The 19,050-nt window shown below is 41.4% G+C and overlaps 2 protein-coding genes across 6 annotated transcripts in view; one reads left to right on the top strand and one right to left on the bottom strand.

Annotated features, from left to right (window-relative positions):
• Positions 1-236: 236 nt before the first annotated feature.
• Positions 237-12,200, bottom strand: men1 (multiple endocrine neoplasia I). Of its 3 annotated transcripts, none has more exons than XM_038732854.1 (10): positions 12,184-12,200; positions 8,795-9,273; positions 8,457-8,665; positions 6,810-6,938; positions 6,072-6,112; positions 5,863-5,950; positions 5,307-5,443; positions 3,615-3,759; positions 1,621-1,794; positions 1,000-1,527 (listed from the first exon to the last, which is right to left on the bottom strand). In XM_038732854.1, the coding sequence occupies exons 2-10, from the start codon at positions 9,228-9,230 to the stop codon at positions 1,000-1,002; spliced, it is 1,887 nt and encodes a 628-aa protein (XP_038588782.1). In that variant the 5' UTR covers positions 9,231-9,273; positions 12,184-12,200. The 3 variants fall into 3 exon arrangements, with proteins under 3 accessions (XP_038588783.1, XP_038588782.1, XP_038588781.1); XM_038732853.1 differs by lacking the exon at positions 12,184-12,200 and adding an exon at positions 10,633-10,771; XM_038732855.1 differs by lacking the exon at positions 12,184-12,200 and having other exon boundaries at positions 237-1,527; positions 8,795-9,230.
• The window catches only part of rtn3 (reticulon 3), a 41,461-nt gene continuing 34,011 nt past the window's right edge, over positions 11,601-19,050 (top strand). The window contains exon 1 of one of the 3 annotated variants that reach the window (XM_038732858.1): positions 11,601-11,898. In XM_038732858.1, coding sequence (XP_038588786.1) covers positions 11,808-11,898 — 91 coding nt within the window. In that variant the 5' untranslated portion in view covers positions 11,601-11,807. The remainder of the gene's footprint in view (positions 11,899-19,050) is intronic. The other 2 variants (XM_038732856.1, XM_038732857.1) reach the window with 2 other exon arrangements.

The raw sequence follows: 19,050 nt of genomic DNA, 5'->3' as shown, positions 1-19,050 counted from the left end.
CACCAATTTGTGCTCTAATTCCACAGAACCTTGTTACAGACTGGCTAATACTTGCCTCTGTGAGATCATATAAAGCAGGTCTCCTCTGGAGATGTGGACCCTTGTTTTACTGCTAAATGTACAAGATGGCATACCTCCTACTGCAGTAGAAACTGAAACACCCTGTTTTACAGTGTACAGCCTCTCACAGCACACACGTGCCCTTATATGTGTAACAGACATAAGACCACATCGCATTCTTTTTTCATCAGGTCTTTATTACTTGCAGATACAAAAACATGAACAAAAACCACAAATCATCAAGCAAATAGGATGTAGCAGTGCCACCTAATGTGCCTCTGTCTCAACAGTGCATGGTCTTCCTGGTCTTCTCTTATCAATTAGAAATAGTCCTAACTCAGCTAATCTCAAAACTAAAGGCCACCTACTTTAGAAAAGAACAAAGGCAAAATAAGGCAACACAGAGCTAGCAAGAAAGAAGCTGTCGATAGAGCAGAAGTGGACAATGTTACACAGTAACTATCCTAAAGTAATCACTTCCAAGGCTTCAGTTATGAACAGTTCCAAATGGTATAAGTTGATATTTACACATCTGAAGTTGTATTCTGGTTATCCTCGTTACTTTGGCTTCAAACATCCACAAGTCAATAAGAAGTTAATAGTCAGTGTGCAATTGGCTGCCAATTAATACACAAACTAATGATGAGTGAGTGCTTACAATCTATCAAACCAGGCAGTTTGCCAAAAAATATTTTCTTAATTAAATAAAAGAGAATGAAATGTTCACTCCTTCAGTTCAAACCTGATATGTGATGCTTAACTCACTTGTGCTAGTAAAATATATTGCTAGGAACTATGAGGATATTGACTGAACTGGACCTCTGGATGAAAACACTGGTAAAAAGTTTCACAAACAAAAGCGAGGTTAATCGAGTGTCCGTGCTGCTGTTCACAGTATGTCCTACAGAGTCGCAATAACTCCTACAACAATCAACATGTCTACAGCGACTTGCGTTGTCGCTTCATGAAGGACATGGAGTAATCCCCGGCCGGTGTGCTCTTCTGTCTCTTCATCTGGACCTGGGACTGGGCGGTCAGCTGCAGCTTGATGGCACTGGAGTTCACCTTGGCTGCACAGAGCAGTTCCTTCATCCCCTTCATCTTCTCACTCTGAAATACAACCACAGGACCAGCTGGGGAGGGAGACACCTGATGTTGGGATGAGGGTGAAGATGCTGGGCTGGGGGACTTAGGTTTTCCTTCAACGTCTCCGCCCCGCAGACCCTGGGAGGAGCGGCGGCGGCCCCCTCCCTCTCCCACCTTCTTGGGCTGGGTTGCTGCTGCTGCTGCTGCTGCTGCCGGGGAGGGTGGGGAGGAAGGAGCAGCAGGAGGAGGAGAGTTCTGCTCCTCCAGCCTGGACTCTCTCCTGGGGCCTCTTCTGCGCCCCTCTCGGGGGTCATCGCTGGACTGGTCATCATCATCCTGGGACTCTGGCTCTTTGGTGATGATCGACACCTTCTGACGCACCTTTGGAATCAGGCCACAATCCCATTTTTAGCTAGAAAACATCAACACACACATCAATCTCTCTCAAAGACAGAGGTAGGCAGGGTTTCTCACCTGAGCATCAAAGCGGCTCAAAGACTGGACCAGGTAGGTGGCCCAGCCCACATGAAGGACTGGAGTGGGGCTGCCCTCCTCCCATTTGCAGATGCCATCATAGAAACGCAGCAGGTGGGCAAAGCATTCTGAGTCTTGGAGTGCTGAGAAGGCTGCTGCCTGCTTAGGGTGCTCCTGAAAGAAGCAAGGGGAGGATGTTTACATTACATTGATTTTATTAGTCACTACTATCAAAAACGTTATCAAAACTCATGTTAATGCAGGTGTAAATGCGTGAAGTGGCTGACAAACATTCTTGAGGAGCCACCTGGACCCAGGACCGGAGGGCTCTGCAGCAGGTGACTAAAACTGCTCAGAAGATCATTGGTACCCATCTCCTGAGCAGTGATATCAGTGAGGTGAGGTGCCTGCAGAGCCCAAAGGATACTAAAGGACAGTACCCACCCAGCCACAGCCTGTTCACCCTGCTGCATTCTGGGAAGAGATATAGAAGTTTCTGCTGCCAGACTGCAGAGCAGCTTTCCCCCAATTCTAATTCATCCTCAGCACTGTTCCACTGAATATAGTTTTTATAACTGCTTCTACATTAATGTCTGCTGTATTGTCTGCTATGTGGCAGAAGGGAGTATAGTGAAACTCAATTTCACTATATGACCTGTTATATTGTGACAATAAATCTACCTACCTAAAGAAAAAAAAAAGTCCCATTCAAGCTTTCCATCATAAATCTACCAACGAGCTCTTTCTCTGCAAAGAAAATAACAGAGCAGCATCGCTCCTTTCACCTGGGACAAATCTGCAAGCCCCATCTACCTAGTCTGCAAACTAAAATCCAATCATTGATTAACTAAATCAGGCTGCACCATGAAAACTAGGAATTGAAATTGGTTTGTGTAGCGTTGTCCAGTTAACAGGAAGTCACTGTAACATCACAGGCTGTCACATAACTGAATCCTTTGTACAAAATGGCACGACTATCTGTATCCATGCAGAAATGTGTTAATAGTATTAATCTGATTATGCTACCTTTGATGCCTGATGAAGTGCCAACCTGGGCTAAACACAGTGTCCTCTTTCTAAATGAATTAAAGAAAAGAAATTTCTGAAAGGGAGCATTCTACAGTACAGTGCTGCGAGTCCTTGTGAAAAAGACATTATGCTAACTTTACTGACATTATTTGGTTAACAATTTGTAATTTCAGACATGGATGGACACAAGCAATGCCAGATGGCCCGGGAACAGTAAAAATGTATGTTGTGCAAGTTGATTGGCCAGTTCGGGCCAGTAAAAGTTGCTCTGTCTACATCAGATGTCGGCTGCCTACGCTGTCTACGCTGTCTCCAAAGGCAACATTGAAACTATTGAATATCTTATGGTCTTTTCAGATGGAAAGCGGCAGGGGCAAGCGTGTAGGAAGGGCAATCTGACAGGCAGAGTGACAAGCGGGCACGATCCCGTGAAACTGTACTGTCTGAAACACAGTTCCAGGTACACTGTGTTATTTGCTGAAACATAATTTAAAAGCATTCTGATCAAGTGTTGGGTCTGACGTGGCGACTATATGTTGGGGTAATACATCAGCAAACAGGTTTTCTCATTCGGTTCAATTAGCTACTAACAGTTCTGTCTGGCAGTTAGTGGGGTCAGTATTTACTAACAACTGATCTCTACATGATAACTAGTTTGTGTGGTGCAGGCTGACATAATTTACTGATGTGTAAGTAAGCACTTGTGCTATAACCATAGACTGGAACTGCAGTTTTTGGCTCTTGATGTTGGCTTGATTTTTCAGCCCCAGAGTTTACAGCTTGGTTATAAGAGGTCCAGACAAAGATCACATGTTAATATCAGGTGGAGAGGTCTTAGTCTCAGGTTTATTTATTTCCATTGACAACCAAAAATAAACAAACAACCAACCAACTGTAAATGAAGTGAACAGATCTGAAATTTTTGTCTGCTATACTGCAGCTCTTCCCTGGTTGGGAATACTCACCTTGTCAGCTCCTTCTCCTCCCTCCTCTCCCTCCCCCAGACTCTCTGCAGCAGCAGCTGTCTCCTTCAGCAGAGTGGGGATAACATCGTTTGCAATGTCAAAGAACTCCTTGTAGATCTCCTCATCCTCACGGAAATAGTTATATCTGCAAGAGCAGAAAAGGGGAAAAGGTCTGTTAATAACGGCAGGGAGGGAGCCAGAACACAGCCTGCAACATATTTTCATCTACTGCGTGTCTTCTCCTTTACAAAAGACATCATTACATAAAGTTCAGATTAAGAAGGGCTTTTTTGACAATTTGATGTCTTCAGGGAGGAATGTTGGCTTGTAACATGTTGATTATTGAAGGCATTGCAGTCCAGACACGACAAGAAGTGACCTCTACAAAGAATCCCGTTATGATACAAACACATGCATTCTCTCTGTAGATGGTGCACAGAGGGCGAGCTGAAACTGAAGAACAATGGGGGAGCAGGAAAAGGAAGCTGATAGATGGGGAGGGAATGTGTGGTCTGGTGGGTCAGTGCTGGTATTTTTAGCTGCAGCTCATGAACAGTGTGTTTAAAGGGGAGGAGAGAGCGTGGCTACAGAGCTCGACACTTCCTGGCTCCACCACTACGCCCTCTCAAACTGACTGGGCTTATTTAGAGGGAAAGCACCACAGTGAATGAGCTCAGGCAGAGGTCAAACACAAGAGCCATTAAACTTCACTTTAATCCTTATATTTGAGGTAAGATGGCTGATAAAGGCCTTTAGACTTCTTCATATTTTATTATGTCGTCGCGACACAAGTCAAGAAAGATAGCTGTGCATTTACTGCCACCTTGTGTTCATTTGGTGAAATAAAACTGGAGCTGCCGGGTTGGTCGGCTGCTGCACGATGGACACTTTACTTCACCGTATCCTGCTGTAAACACCGGCATGGTGAAGCTCCTAATGTTCCAATAATTGAATTGGTTGGACAAAACCAACCCCGTATTAACGTTATCTCGTCATTTAAAATGCATTATAGCAGTATTTGGATCAACAGGTTGGTGTTATTTTAACTTGCAGTAAATCATTTTTACCTGTTTTCTTGATAAATTCAGTATAATGTACATTTCCACTACATTAATTCCATCATAGTCATGCCATATTAACCACTATGCTCTTCCACTTTGCTGTTAAGATCCTGTCAATGAATCACTTTCACATTAACATCCTTATACTAGCTCGAAGGGCATAATCCTGCTCCTTCCTGGTAGGCTGTTTCATATGAAACAACCACAGGAAGTGTTGAGTTTTACTGATAGTACACTGACTAATAAATAGAGACTGCAGTTCTGCTGCTTCTCAAGATTAAAACAGAGCTACCGTGTGCAACCCCCCCCCGTTTCGATAAGAAACAAATTCGATAAGTAGAATCAGACTCCATAAAATCAAGCCAATACCCAACCCCAGATGCAGTAAGTGTGGCTGTATGTTCGCATGATAAGTCCACATGAAAGACTCACTATTCATAAGTTGTGCCATATGTGATGTTTTTGGAGGAGAGCGCCTATGAAGGTTATTAACTTTCATTGTCGATTTGTTTTGTAACTTTTGAATGCTAAGAATATTGTGTACTCATTGTCCCAGACTGAACATGTGACCTTGCATTTCCATTAACTTTAACCTGCAATATACTAGTGGGTAAAAGCAGTGTGAACTCACTCCTGCATGACCTGAGCTGCCTTGGCCCAGGCCCTCAGAGCCTCCCGCACATTCCTGTGTCTGTAGTGGAAACCAGCCAGGTACATGTAGGGGTAGATGTGTTCGTTGTTGTAGTGCTTCTGAGCAGAAGTGACAGCCTGAGGGAGAGCACAGATACACAGAGAAGTGACTTCCTATCAAACATCCTGATCTGCAGAGAGATACAAGAAGCATGTGCACCACACTCACATCTGCTGTCACTTTTACATCACGTCAGAGGTAGAGAAGTTCAATGATATCTTGTTGTCTAACTCTGAGGGGTTCATACAGGGAACTCACTAGAAAGCCAACACTCATTCACTGGTCACTTTTAGTAACTGAAGCTGACCCCATCTGGTTGGTTTTGGTACGTGCATGGCTGATACAGGTTCCATAAAACTATGTTAAAAATAAAGGTTTTAAAATGTGTCTCTCATATTGATATATTAAAAATGAATACTTGAACATTTTGGGAGCCTGCAAAAACATTCCAGTCTTAGTGCTGTGTGACCTGGAGGAAACCTATCTAAAGACTTACCTTGAGGTGGATTTCCAGGGGGCTCTCCTTGCCTGGGATTGGATCCTGATCTTCTAGGTCCGCCAGAGTGCCCATGGCCATAGGATACCTGGTACGCAGTACAGCACAGGAGGAAGTTTACACATTAACTCTTGGACAGGCACTGTATACAAACTGGGAGACTTTCAGAGACACTTGATTCCTTACTAACTTTACCAACACACACTCACCTGTCCAGGTCGCCTCGATCATACAGCAACCAGAGGAGTTTCTGTTCAATCAGGGACAGAAAGAGTAACATAAGCAGGTCATGAAAAAGACTGAGTGTCTGACTGTAAAGAACTGTGCAATATATGGTGTTATCAGTTAGAACATATACTCCATACCCAAACAAGTGTTTCCGACAAGTTGAGACTACATTAGTGATGGTAAAATCAGTATAATGTACATTTCAAAGGTATTATTTCCATCAGTACAACAGAGCCATATCATATTGACTAATCTGTGCTTCTACTTTGCTGTTAAGAAGATCCTGTCAATGAATAACTTCCAGCAGATTATTCACATCAACACTTCCACTGGCTCAAAGGGCACAATCCCATTCTTTCCTGGTAGGCTTTTCATGTGAAACAACTGCAGAAGTGCTGACTTTCATTTATGGGTTCTTAACAGCGATGGGGAAAAAAATAAAGTAGGAGCAATTGGAAATAAGTGATTTTAAACAATATTCATATTAAAAAAAGAAAGTGAGGTCAGCAGAGCAGTGAATAGGACATGACTCTGTGCAACAAAAACAAAAAATGTTATCAGTTTATATACATAAGAATATCTAATTGTTCGTTTTTAGACCTGCTCTCTGACATTTACACTACTGCTTCCTCCAACATATGAAAGTGAACATTGTGGTGTGTTTGCAGGAGAAAAAAAAAACTGAAATGTAACAACCCACTACAAGTGGCAGTGCTCACCTGCTGCAGTTGCAGGAGCTCAGAGCTGTCAGTATGCAGATCAAGGGAGGGGTTGATGGCACAAACCATGAAGGCCACCTCCATGTTTCTGTCACATTTCATGTAGGAGCCCTTAAGATACAGCCAACTCTGAGGGGGGCACACACACAGGACAGGTTAACATATTAAATAGTATACATTGTAAGCCTGTCTACTGTGCAGTGTGCCTTCATCACCAGTCTGTTTCATGTCCACACTGACTTATTGCAAGCAAACCAAGAGGTTTCAACATGCAGTCACACAGGCCGACAGCTAACGCATTTACTGGACAGTTATGGTGATGTAATCCAGCATCATCAGTGCATCATGAGGGGAAAATAGATTCCGGTTACAGACACTAGGTCATGCTGCACATTACTGAACCTTGTGTTAAGGTCTGATGTCACAAAGAACTCACTAAGACTATGTTCAGACTGCAGGCCAAAGTGACCCAAACCCGACTGTTTTGCCCATGTGTGACTCAGATCTGATCTTTTTATGACAGTGTGAAAAGGCCACAGTCACATGGAATCTGATCTTTTTAAATGCGATCTCAGTCTGGACACTTAGGTCGGAACTGATGCGACTTTGACGTCACTCTAGAGCAGCTGTTATCACAGTCCTGCTGTACATGGAGCCACAGTGGACGAAAAAGCTTCACAAAAGCCATTATTTTTCATGTGGCTCTCTTCCTCCGCTACCTATCTGCTCACAAGTTCCCTTTCTTACACCTGAAATCCACCGGACCGAGAACTCTCTGCTGAGTTATGTGCATGCAGTCTGTCTGAGCAGACACCGTGGGGAGAGAGAGAGGGAGGGAGAGAGTTGTGGGGCAGATGCGTTGAACAGCATCAGAAACCGTAAAGAAACGAACAGAAAGTTGTGAACACTAATTTTGGAGAAATGTGAACCGTGAGAGGACTCAATTATGGCAAAAATCATTATCATGATTATTTTGGTCATAATTGAAATCAGGATTATTAACACTATTACTGACTGACATAGGAAACATCATGCATTTATTGAAGTTTCAAAACTGAATGTGTCATTTTTTTTTTATATTATAAGAAATAGTAATCGAATATTATTAACTTTAAACAGTGTGTGTGTGTGTGTTTGTATACACTGAGTGGAGCAGAGGGCAGGTGGACAACTCGTAACGTTACAAACGCTGAAATTCAACAGTGTGTGTGTCGGGAGATGCAGCGACTCAAAAACTAACGTTGAGCAAAGTATAAATCCAGAAATACAGACAGGGACACGTGGATATTTTAAAGCACAGACACACCGGGTTAAGTATAGGCATAAATAATATGTAAATTGTAAAGCTATGAGCGGAGGAAAGGTCCGCTAGCCGCTTGGCTAATTTCTGCATTGTAAAATCCGTAGGCTTAAGCTAATAACGGTGACTAGCAAGTTGTAGCAGTTATGACGCCGTCGTGTCGGCTCCAGCTGAAGTAAACATCACAGCCTGGATGAGAGTAAATTTGAGAAATCGTTATTAAAATTCAATTAGTTGCACAGCCCTACATTTTAGTTATTATTCCGAATTTGAACTGTGTTTGGGAGTTTCGTTAGGTGCTAAGAGAGCATTTCATCATTATTTAATGTCTTGGAGGTAGGCCTCACCTTCTCACTGACTCCTGCTGTGACAGTTTGTCCTCGTCGGTCCTCGTTACCCTTTCCGTGCCAGGTGACCTCGGCTGTCTCTTCACCATTTTTGCCGAAAATCACCCAGGCGTGGTCCTCAGAGAGAGCCAGGTGGACATCCTTCAGACCTAGAACTTGGCAGGCTGCCACCACAGCAAATGCCACACCAGAGCTGTCCAGTTTGGTACCTAGTTCAGATTTAACAAACAGAGGTTTTCATCAATTTAACAACACTAATTGCAAGTTGATCAAAGTCAATACTATCCGAAACAAATACCTTCATAAAACTAATTTAATTGTAGTATTTGTTGTCGTACCAGTGATGAGACTGAAGAGGGACTGAATGTGGGCCCGGTCCTTGAAGTAAGAGCGACTTAGACTGTTCCAGATCACATCTGACACTTTCTTCACCAGCTCCCTGCTGGACCCTGCAGCAGTCCTCCTGTACTGGGACAGGTCTACCGCGCCACGGATCTGGGCCGTGAAGCGTTCGTACAGTGCAGAAATCATGCCCAGCTCCACCGTGGGAAAGCAGGAGTTGGGACAGTCCGGCTCCAGCGGTTCAAAGCGGACTCCCGGAACATTTACGGGAACGACCCGGTTCACAGCTAGGAAGTGCTCGACAAAACCCAGGACCAGGGAGAGAAGGGCTAAGTCTGGCTCTGACTTGCGGAGCTCAGCATCAAACAGATGAACCACACCGTCGATCCCCCGCAGGGGAAAGTGCTTCTTCTGGGCTGAGTGCAAACCCATGATGTCCTCTCAGTAGACTCAGATGCTCTCCTCACCTGCAGTACTATATATTACAGAACAGTCAGTTTCACGCCACATCATCTACACTTTCTGACTTCCTTAAGCTGTCTGTAGCTCTCAGCTCCAAGCCCAATGGTTCATACTGAAGATGCAAATCTTTAAAAACAGCTCACAAATATATAGTTCTATCTTGTTACAGGGCATTTGTTCGGAATAACAGGGACTATGATCTTCACCGGCAAATGAATCCACGTTTGGTGCTCTAGTGACTATTTGCTGCAGCATGATGATGTATGAGGGACTGAGTCAAAATAATCAACTACGTGTGACTAAGTGTGTGTGTTCATGGTGATGAAGGAACATGTGACCCAGTGCAACAGTGAGGCTCACTGATGTGTTTTTAATAGACAACGATGGAGCTCTATAGCTCAGAAGAATAAGAGATATCAGTCTTTGGATAGACACACAGTACTTGTTAGTAGAGCATTAACGTTACTGGTTTAGGTTCAGTTTTATTCTTACACTTCATTCAGTATGTTTCTCAAATAAACAGCTTTAAATAATATTTGCTTATATACCTTACACAAGTGTGTCCCTTCTCGATAAGCAAAGCAGCATTTCTTGACATATTTTATCAAGCTTGGTAGACTGTACCTAGTATGGAAAATTTTCGCTATTAAACACTCTGTTTATAATCTCAGCAATCATAATTGTGTCCATGTTACTGTAACTACCGCACGCTAAACAAATAAAACATAAACGTAGACACTGAGCCACAGCTGAGCAGCTCGCACCGTTGCATAATGTTGGTTACATCAATGCCGCTAACATGCGCTACATTGCCTTGGTGGGCGGGGCACTCCCACTGCTACATTCAATGTAAATCTGCAAATACAAGCACTGTCGTGGGGGTTCGTGACTCCGATTAATACACTGAAATGTCTCCGCAACATCACAAATGAGTCTTTCAGTACAAACCGAAACACCCTGCTAGATGAATTAATTTACTAGCCTGGCTGGCTGACGAATGCTAACTAGCTAACTTTACTAAGTTATGTTAAGGTTTGCTATTTATCAATTTAGGCTTGCTACCGATGGTAATTTCCTGAATGAATACTTAGTTGTTTAAATAAGTGTGATATGTACAGACATAACCTGAACCAGAAAAGGACCCACACTGTGATAAATAACCTTAGCTTGGGAGCAGCTGGCTGAATGACTGGTAGTCGTAAGCAGCAGCTAACAAGCTAACGAGCTGCTAGTTAGCTAAACTCACCACTTTTGGATAACGGTTGTCCCCCTAGTACTCTCGCGAAATGTCTCTCCACCACATGCCGCAAGGCTGGCTCACTCTAAGCTCTTATGGACGGAAATTCTGACCAATGTGTAAGAGAATACATACCCGTTTTCTCACAGCCTCAGCCACATGTTTTTGTTTGTGTCCCCCTTCTTTTGCCGCGCAGTTCAGTCTGCCAAAAAGTCCCTTGCAGTGTATCACCAGTCTCTACGTTTGCGCAAGAGCCAGAGCAGATCTCATAACGACCGGTAGATCGCTGTCAAGCGCAGTTGAACGCCGATAGACCCATCCCCATGGTTATAGATCTTAACCACTGCGCGCACGGTTTGCTGTCACATAAGCTGGGAAATGTAGTTCATAGTATGTTATTCGCAAAAGCACCAGTAGAGGGTAGCATTATGCAGTTTTGTGATAAATTGTTATAAAATGGAACAAAGGTAACCGTTACATAATGGAAAACAGGCGACAGCAAAACCCGCACAGTTTGTTATTGTGTAAACTGGTACTGGAACCATGAAGTCACAGCATCTACCTCATTATTAAAAACTATTTTATCAATGTGGCTATGGCTGGCTTTGTTGCAAACAGCTCAAACACCCATCCGTTTATGCATTAAATCCATAATTAGCAAATACTTTAGTAAAAAATATTTTGGTACCGTTTACTTAAAATGCATGTAATGCAGCCTCCTAATTATATAACAGCTAATGGCCGAAATACAAAACCCCACTTTGTTCAATGCAGGTATATAACATGGTGTCTGTGTTCAGGAATATTCTTCTTGCTGCTTTCAATTGCTGTCGAATATTTCTATGGCGCTTTTGAACCTCAGAACAAAATGACAAATTTTGTCTAGTTGGCTTTTTACTGATACAATAGTTGCTGGAGTATATTTTCAAAAGGCAGGGATCATGAAGGACAATCACCGTCTTCTGGTAATTATATGAAGTTGATGGTTCCGTATTATTGTACATGAACGCACAGACAAGTCCAATTTGTCAGGTTGGATATGAGATATCGGAGCCTACAAGGAGACCTTGAACGTGTCTCACTCCGACATGTTTTTCCCCTCCTCCAACGTCCGCCTTGTTTCCCTCCATCTCTTCCAACCTTTCAGTGCTCGGACGTTGCGTTAAGGTGCGGATCCAAGTCCCGCTCTTGGGGAAATTTGAGGAAAGTCAGACGACAAAGTACCCTTCAAAGGACAGTATAAGATAATTTAAATAGATACGACAGACACTTATTCGCCTTTGTGCAGTTGTTTTGAAACTACAGTAAAAATGGATCCAATGACTCAGTCCGCCCAGATATCATCGTCGCAAGGGTTTGCTGATGGACAAAATTCTGCTGCCAAAGAATCAAAGCTGTCCGGTAAGAAATAGCCTAACGTTAATTAGACAATGTTAGCTTTTAACGTATTGGTTTACAGTAAGTAGTAATTTACTATTACAGCAAATGTGTTTTTATTTACAGGCATGTTAATGATTCCATAGGTTTACGTCAAGTGTACAACTTTAACGTCAGCCATAACGTTGTAAACCCATCTCTATCATTTTGTCTGGTGTTAGCTTGTGCGGAGATGTTTAACGTTAGGGTCTTTCAGCTATAATGGGAAACACCTGCGGTAGTGGACATATTCGGACCCTGCCAACTTACCAGTCATGCCTTATGTAGCTTTGGCCTGTCCCTAGGAACGTTACACACCGCTGTCTTGTGTGACGACAACTTTACACAAACAAATGTGTCGGTTTTAAGTCGCCTTGCTAACAAACACAGTCTGTAACCAGTGTAGAGCATGAGGTAAGACATTTAGCTCAACTGTCTAGTCGTACAGCCGAATGGTCAGCTATGCAGCGAAACACGGAATTATGGGTTGACACTGGTCGCCGCTGAGCTGCTTTTTGCATATGCTAGCCGAAATGAAAGCTGTATCCCAATTACTTTTAATATAGGCTTACATCATGTTCTGGAGGTGGGTGTGTTTGTTGATAAATGATAGGCATTACATGACAGTTTTTACAGTAAAGTGTGGGGTGACAAAGCGTAATCGGTGCCAAATTCGGTGCTAAGTGTTCCGAAGCTCTGCACTGCAGATGCGTTGTAACTGGGCTACTGCCAGTGAAGCAGGACCTCGTAAAGGCGCATTGCCCGTTTTGTGTGGGTGTCTTGATAATGGTACAAGTAAAAGAACAAAATATCGTACCTGAAGGGCTTAAGTGCTGTCATTCATTGCTGTCTACCAACTGTCAAATTTGCAGTCTTTTTAGGTTGCACAGTCTAGGCCCACCTTTATTAAAACAAAGGACGTGTTTCTCACAGGGCCTTACTGACAGGTTATTGTGTATAAGGGAGTGGCTGTGTGTGTGTGTGTGTGTGTGTGTGTGTACGGTATGTTTGTATTTGCCTTAAGCTGTCAGATTTGGACTCCATGGCTCAGTCACTACATGTGAGCCATTTGGAAATCCTTCCAAGCCATGTTCTGTTAATGGAAAGGATTGTTGGCTTAAGAATTATAGCACATGTGTTCATGGGCGTCAACTGGATATGGCAGGGTGTGGCCTCCCTGAGTTTCAATTTGGTCTTGAAGCTGTTATCAATGAGAAGAGGAAAGCAAAAATTAAATCTACTGGGACACACACAAGTAGGGCTGGACAATAAAGCAATAACAATAATGATCACAATATAATTTTTTTTCAATAATATAACAAATTAATTTTCAATAAATGTTTCATTGTATTCACTTGAATCATCCACAAATTAGGATTTCATTTTTTTAGTAAGATGTTGTTGATATTTTGTTGAGGAACAAGGACTGAAAAAGCTTTTACTTAATTTTACTTGTGCATATTTGTCAAAAGATTTTATCATAATAGTTTTGAATGTTCTACTTCAGATTTGTGAAGTGATCCGCTGTTTGGCCTCAAGTGTTTGTCATGTTCTGACCATTAAGAAGAGTTTAAACCACAATTAACTATCAGTTTCTTCGACTTTCACTCAGGAGCAAAAATCAGCATTTAAACTCGAAGGAAATAACAATTTGATACTTATCGTGATAATTATTGATATCAAAAGATATGAAACTTTTTATCGTGATAACATTTTTGGCCTATATAGTATATAATTCACATCAGAAATCATTTAGTACCATGCTTCTTTCCATGCTTACAATCTTGTTAGGGACAGTATAATTATAAGCTTGTGACAACGATGACCTAATTATATTATTTTATAATTCTAATCAGTCAACAATTATGGATGGCTTAGCATGCATGAGAAAATTAGGACATTATGGTGCTTGATGATGATTGAGTTTTGCATAGCGTGGGGTTTATTCACTAAACATACAGACGGGGGCCAATTTAAAGAACAAACCTGAGTGGGGAAATAAAATGCTACGGCCTTTACAGACACCAGACCTCAACCCAGTTTCACACTCATGGAAGATTTTAGAGCAGCGTGTAAGACAATGCTCTCCACCTCCAAAAGACCAAATGATAGAACATAAACATTCATCTTCAGATCTGTTTAGGGATGTCTCTGACTGTCATCATGATATATGTCCTTTTGTTATGTTTGGCTATATTTATATTTCTAATATCTTGTGAAAGAATTGTTTTCATTCCTCCAGTAGAGTTCCACAGACTTGGCAAAGAGCACTGACTCTATTCTGGAGGCTCGAGGTAGACTGACTCCATACTGAGACACGTCATGTTGTTTTTTTCCTTTACATTGTCACCCATTTCTACATCCCTGTAGTGTGTTTAAAAAATTCAGTGGTGATTCCCACAGCATGCACAGACTCCAGAAAACATGGCTGTGACAGCTAATAGTTTTTGTGGAATGATCGTGCCATAAGGGATCACGGGCATTGCCTTTCACAGTCCTTACTCATTACAGCACTGCTGAGTCACTTCAGAATCTGGGCTTTGGGCCCTTCTCTGCATCTACATCATATGGAAAGATGCTGTTTTTAAATGTGATCTTCCTGCTCTGAAATACTTTTAACTATGTCACATGTGTTAATGTTGGCAATGGATGTCATGTTTTTCACTTTTTCTACAAAATACATTTTTATAGTTGGTGTATGGATTCATATAAATAATAGTATGGTAATAAAACCCACAAAATGAATAATTTTTACATTAATCTGTAGCTTATGATATATTGGTTTTTGACTCTTTAAGCAGACAGGTTTGAAATGATTCACTCTGTTACTCATTCTCTATGATGTAATTACATGATTAAAATGTAATATATTAGTAAAATGACTGGTAAAGGCAAGAAGAACAGTCATATTTTAGTAACAAGCCTCCCAGCAGAAATACAGTTTTCTTTCAGTAATTCTTTTGAGTTGCTTCCACTTTGCTTTTTTTGTAATCACAGTTGAGCTACAGTCAAAAGTCGCTTCTTAACATATGCTTCACATTGAATCCCGCCAGTGGCTTAAATGGCATCCTTCTTTTTCCTGGTATGTTTTCTTAATTTGAGGAAGTGAAGATTGCAATGGCAGTAGCTAAACTTGGATCAAAAAACAGCAACGTTGATGCAATTGGAAATAATAAACCCAATACTCTGGGTTTTCAGCAGAGTGATGAGTATGGCATGATTCCAGCCTGTCCTCACCAGATTAAACCACAGTATAGGTCGCTCATTGAAGCATCTTATTACGAGCCATATTTACCCTTTATTGTGGCAGGGACCTTGAGTGGTTGTATGACCGGAGCGAAGGAGGAAGTCAGGTGACGTAGTATAAAGAGCGAGAAAGTCAAATAACTCATAACTTTCAACCAGGAGACCTTTGTTTGAGTCCCGTGAAACTAAGTCAACATCGATTTATTTAGAGTTGTTGATTAAAGAGAAACACCAACCAAAACATGATCTTTTCATAAACCTAACCAAACTGCGACCGTTTCACGTTAACCACATGTTGAAATCATGTGACTTATACACCTGTCTCTGGAGTGGTACTTTCCACTGGGGGATATGTAGTTGTTGTTTAGGTGTAAGGACATGTTGCATGATTCTGTTCATTTCAATTGTAAAATATTTCGTAGTAATCTACACTAGATTTATCTGTCCGTATGTGCACGTCACAGCTACCCGATGGCCTGGCCCGCCTTTCCAGCTTTTGTCTGTAGCTGAGCCCATTCACTTGACTTGCACGCTGATGAGGGAAACTAGTCACAAAGGAAGTGGCACACTTCAAAATGAGGACCTCATTTCTCAAACTACATTGCATCAGATTTTCAGAGGAAGTTGGCGCTGGAATCAATCTATGTATTGCTGCATTATGTATAATCCTGCAATTGGAAACCAGTGGGGATTTTCTGAAAAGTACTAAAATATTTTGACACAAGTTGTTGCAGGACTCGGGCACTAAACAGTAACCCTCAGGTCATGGTGTGATAACTGTAGTTCCCTGTTCAGCGTGGCAGCTGTCTTTATGCTCACATTTCCTCATAGGAAGGTTCTAACATGAGCAGACTAACTTTTATTTTCCTGGAGGCTTCAAACCCCACCTTTCAGTTTCATTTATTACCTTTTAGAGTGTGCTGCTAAAATGATGTGAAGAATAACTGTTATTTTCCTCTGCTTTACTCTAGTTAGTAGTATCTTGGGCTGGGTAATAAAATAATTAATTATCACAATAATAATAATATAACATGTTGAATAAATGTTTGATTTATTTAATTTGAATCACAAACAAATCAAAAATTAATTTTCCTATTAAGATAATTATTTTGTTGAGTAAAGGAACTGAAATAAGATTTTACTTAACTTTACTCATACATATTTGTTGAAAAAATCAGAATAGTTTTGAATGTTCTACCTCAGATGTGTGAAGTGATGTTTGGCATTACGTTATTGTTCTGACCATAAATAGAAGTTTAAATCCACAATTAACCATGTGGTTTCTTCAATTTTCACTCAGGAGCAAAAATCAGCCTTTAAACTAGAAAGAAATAATGATTTTTGAATGAATGAATTATTTATTTATTCTTGGTGACCATTGTCCTAACATTCTCTTTTAATGTTGTTTAGTGAACTCATATGTCATTGAATTAAACATGCTTTTGATTTAATGATCAAGATAAGAAAAGCACACAATCTAAATTTTTCACATTAGACCGCCGTGTGAAAGCAGGTTATTATTACTTTTAAATATGTATTATGTAAATATTTATATCAATTTTAAATCTGCTTTGCACATTCCTCGGAGTTCTCTTCTCCCCACACTCAGTCCCCCCCATCCCGCCGTCTATTCCCTGTCTATTCCACTTTCCCCATCAGCAGTATGTTTTATAAAGTTTATAAAGTCTAAAAGAGTCTTTTTTCCTGTATTTTTCCACCCGCTAGCCGTGTGGGCTTGTTAATGACGCAGACAAACAACCGAAACGAACATCTGCGTGCGCACGCGCCCCCGATGTCATCGTCCGTCACTATGTTTTAATGTAGACATGTCTGATAGAAATGTTGTAGACAACGCCCAACCTTACACACAAGCAAAATAGGGTTGAACGATTACTTGTTTTCAAATCAAAATTGCGATTTGAAAGAACGCGAATAGCTAATCGTGAAGACAGCGATTTAAATGCAGTTTAATTATACAGCACGTCTGACCCATTTTAAAGTCATGCATTCCGTTGTCATCCTTTTGTGACAGATTTGCTCACCAATCACAAGTGCCATGCGCCTCCTGTTACGGTCCTACTCACCAATCAAAGCGGGCAACAACAACAAACGAAACTAGAGTAAAACGTGGGATAATGGCGTCAGCCGAACCTGTGGCGCGTTTTTGTCTGGCGTCAACTCACACTGAAGTGTTTCAGCAGCGGGGCGTTTAACCTACATGTTGTTAACGTGTTGTTAATTTGTCATTTTGTGTGTGAGAACAGCTCTCTGTGAGCCCGTTCCGCTCTCTGCAGGCTAACGTTACATATCCACAAGGAGCATTTCAGAATAAGAGCGTTTTGCCCGTCTGATTTTGCTGATGTGCAGATTTAGCTTATTTGTTCAGTTGTTGTTGATTTTTGTGCTTCCACTACGGTTAAGTAGGCTACGAAGTTGAATTGTTTCTTTTTTTGTGTTGTGTGTTTGTGGTTTTTCCGTTTTAACTGTGTATTGTTGATGTATGATTGGGAGTCTGTCAAAATAGACTGGCAGTGAATATTGGACTTTAGCAAAACTTCAATAAAAAAAATTGCAAATGGAATCGTAATTGCAATATCTGGTATAAAAACCGTTCAGCCTCCCTTGTTCTCTGCACTTGTCTTGCCAAAACAACCCTCCTCCCTCCCCTCCCTGCTGCAGCGGACTGACCGTATCACTGAGGTCACACAGGCAATCAGATAGCCCTCAGGGCTGACAGTACAGGATCGCTGCAGCACCACGGCAGGAATGGTAGGCATGGCAGCAGACCCGCCCTGCACCATCACTTCCTCTGAGAGATGAGCCTATGAAGCCCGGGGCCACAGTGGCAAAGCTGACTTCCAACTCTTATCCGTCAGGGACCAATTTAACGCAGAACTGTGGTATTTGGAATGTAGACTGGCACGAGAGCAGGCTTGTCCCACAGACAAACTGACTAATCAGTTCTACCATTGGACATAGTATTAACAATGTGGTTGTGAAAGGGGACGCTTGTTGTAACAAACCCAAAGAGAATTGTCACCAGCTGTTCAGTTTCCCTCAGCCTCTTTTAGCTCCTGGGTTTTGGCTGTACAGCCCACAGTCTCTGACCTCTTCAGCCTTATCCCCAGCAGCTGCAGGCAGCTGTTCACATGTCCATCACCAAACAGCAGTAAGAAGATGGAACACGTTCATTCATAATTTATTTCAACAGTGTAACATCCCACAAGTCTCATTCCAAACACGGGATAAATAACTTCCAACTTGACAAGTACAAATACTCACTGTCTTATCAACACCATGGATGGATGATTAATAACGTTATGGCATTTCCCGCTGCTCTGGTTGCATAGGTAGAAATCTTATTTCTTGTCTGTTTAGTCAGTTCCCATTCATGTATTTAGCTGTGTTTTTTCTCGTGTGCAGTGCTCCTTACATCTGTATGTTGGTGTGTTTTTGTTTTAAAAAGCTTCACATCAACCACATTCAAACAGTAGAGTTCATTTTAATGAAAATACCTATTCCCATAATTTACATACTTTCATTTTTTATTTTTGTGTGCCAACTTGGTATTTTTTTACAGATCAGGGCTGGACAATAAAACAATAATTATCGCAATATAATTTTTTTCAATTACAACATTACAAATGTTCAATAAATATTCAATAAATGTTTGATTTTATTCACTTGAATCATACACGAAAGAGTTTTTTTATTAAGATGTTTATTTTGTTGAGGAAAAAGGACTGAAAAAAGCTTTTACTTAATTTTACTCATGCATATTTGTTAAAGATTTTATCATAACAGTTTTGAATGTCCTCAGATTTGTGAAGAGATCCACTGTTAGGCATCAAGTGTTGTCCATAAAGAAAGGTTTAAACCACAATTAACCAT

The sequence above is a fragment of the Micropterus salmoides genome, unplaced genomic scaffold (genome assembly GCF_014851395.1).
Source record: "Micropterus salmoides isolate LMB-PRFRI ecotype aquatic unplaced genomic scaffold, ASM1485139v1 Ms_hic_scaffold_2, whole genome shotgun sequence".
NCBI lineage: Eukaryota > Metazoa > Chordata > Actinopteri > Centrarchiformes > Centrarchidae > Micropterus > Micropterus salmoides.
This window is presented reverse-complemented; position numbering and strand designations above follow the sequence as displayed.

Excerpts from the sequence above, each read along its gene's own strand:
- men1 (XM_038732854.1), bottom strand. The coding sequence starts at position 9,230 with ATGGGTTTGCACTCAGCCCAGAAGAAGCACTTTCCCCTGCGGGGGATC. Across the intron at positions 6,113-6,809 it reads AGCTCCTGCAACTGCAGCAG|AAACTCCTCTGGTTGCTGTA; the intron begins GTGAGCACTGCC and ends CTGATTGAACAG. Across the intron at positions 1,795-3,614 it reads GAGGAGAAGGAGCTGACAAG|GAGCACCCTAAGCAGGCAGC; the intron begins GTGAGTATTCCC and ends TGCTTCTTTCAG.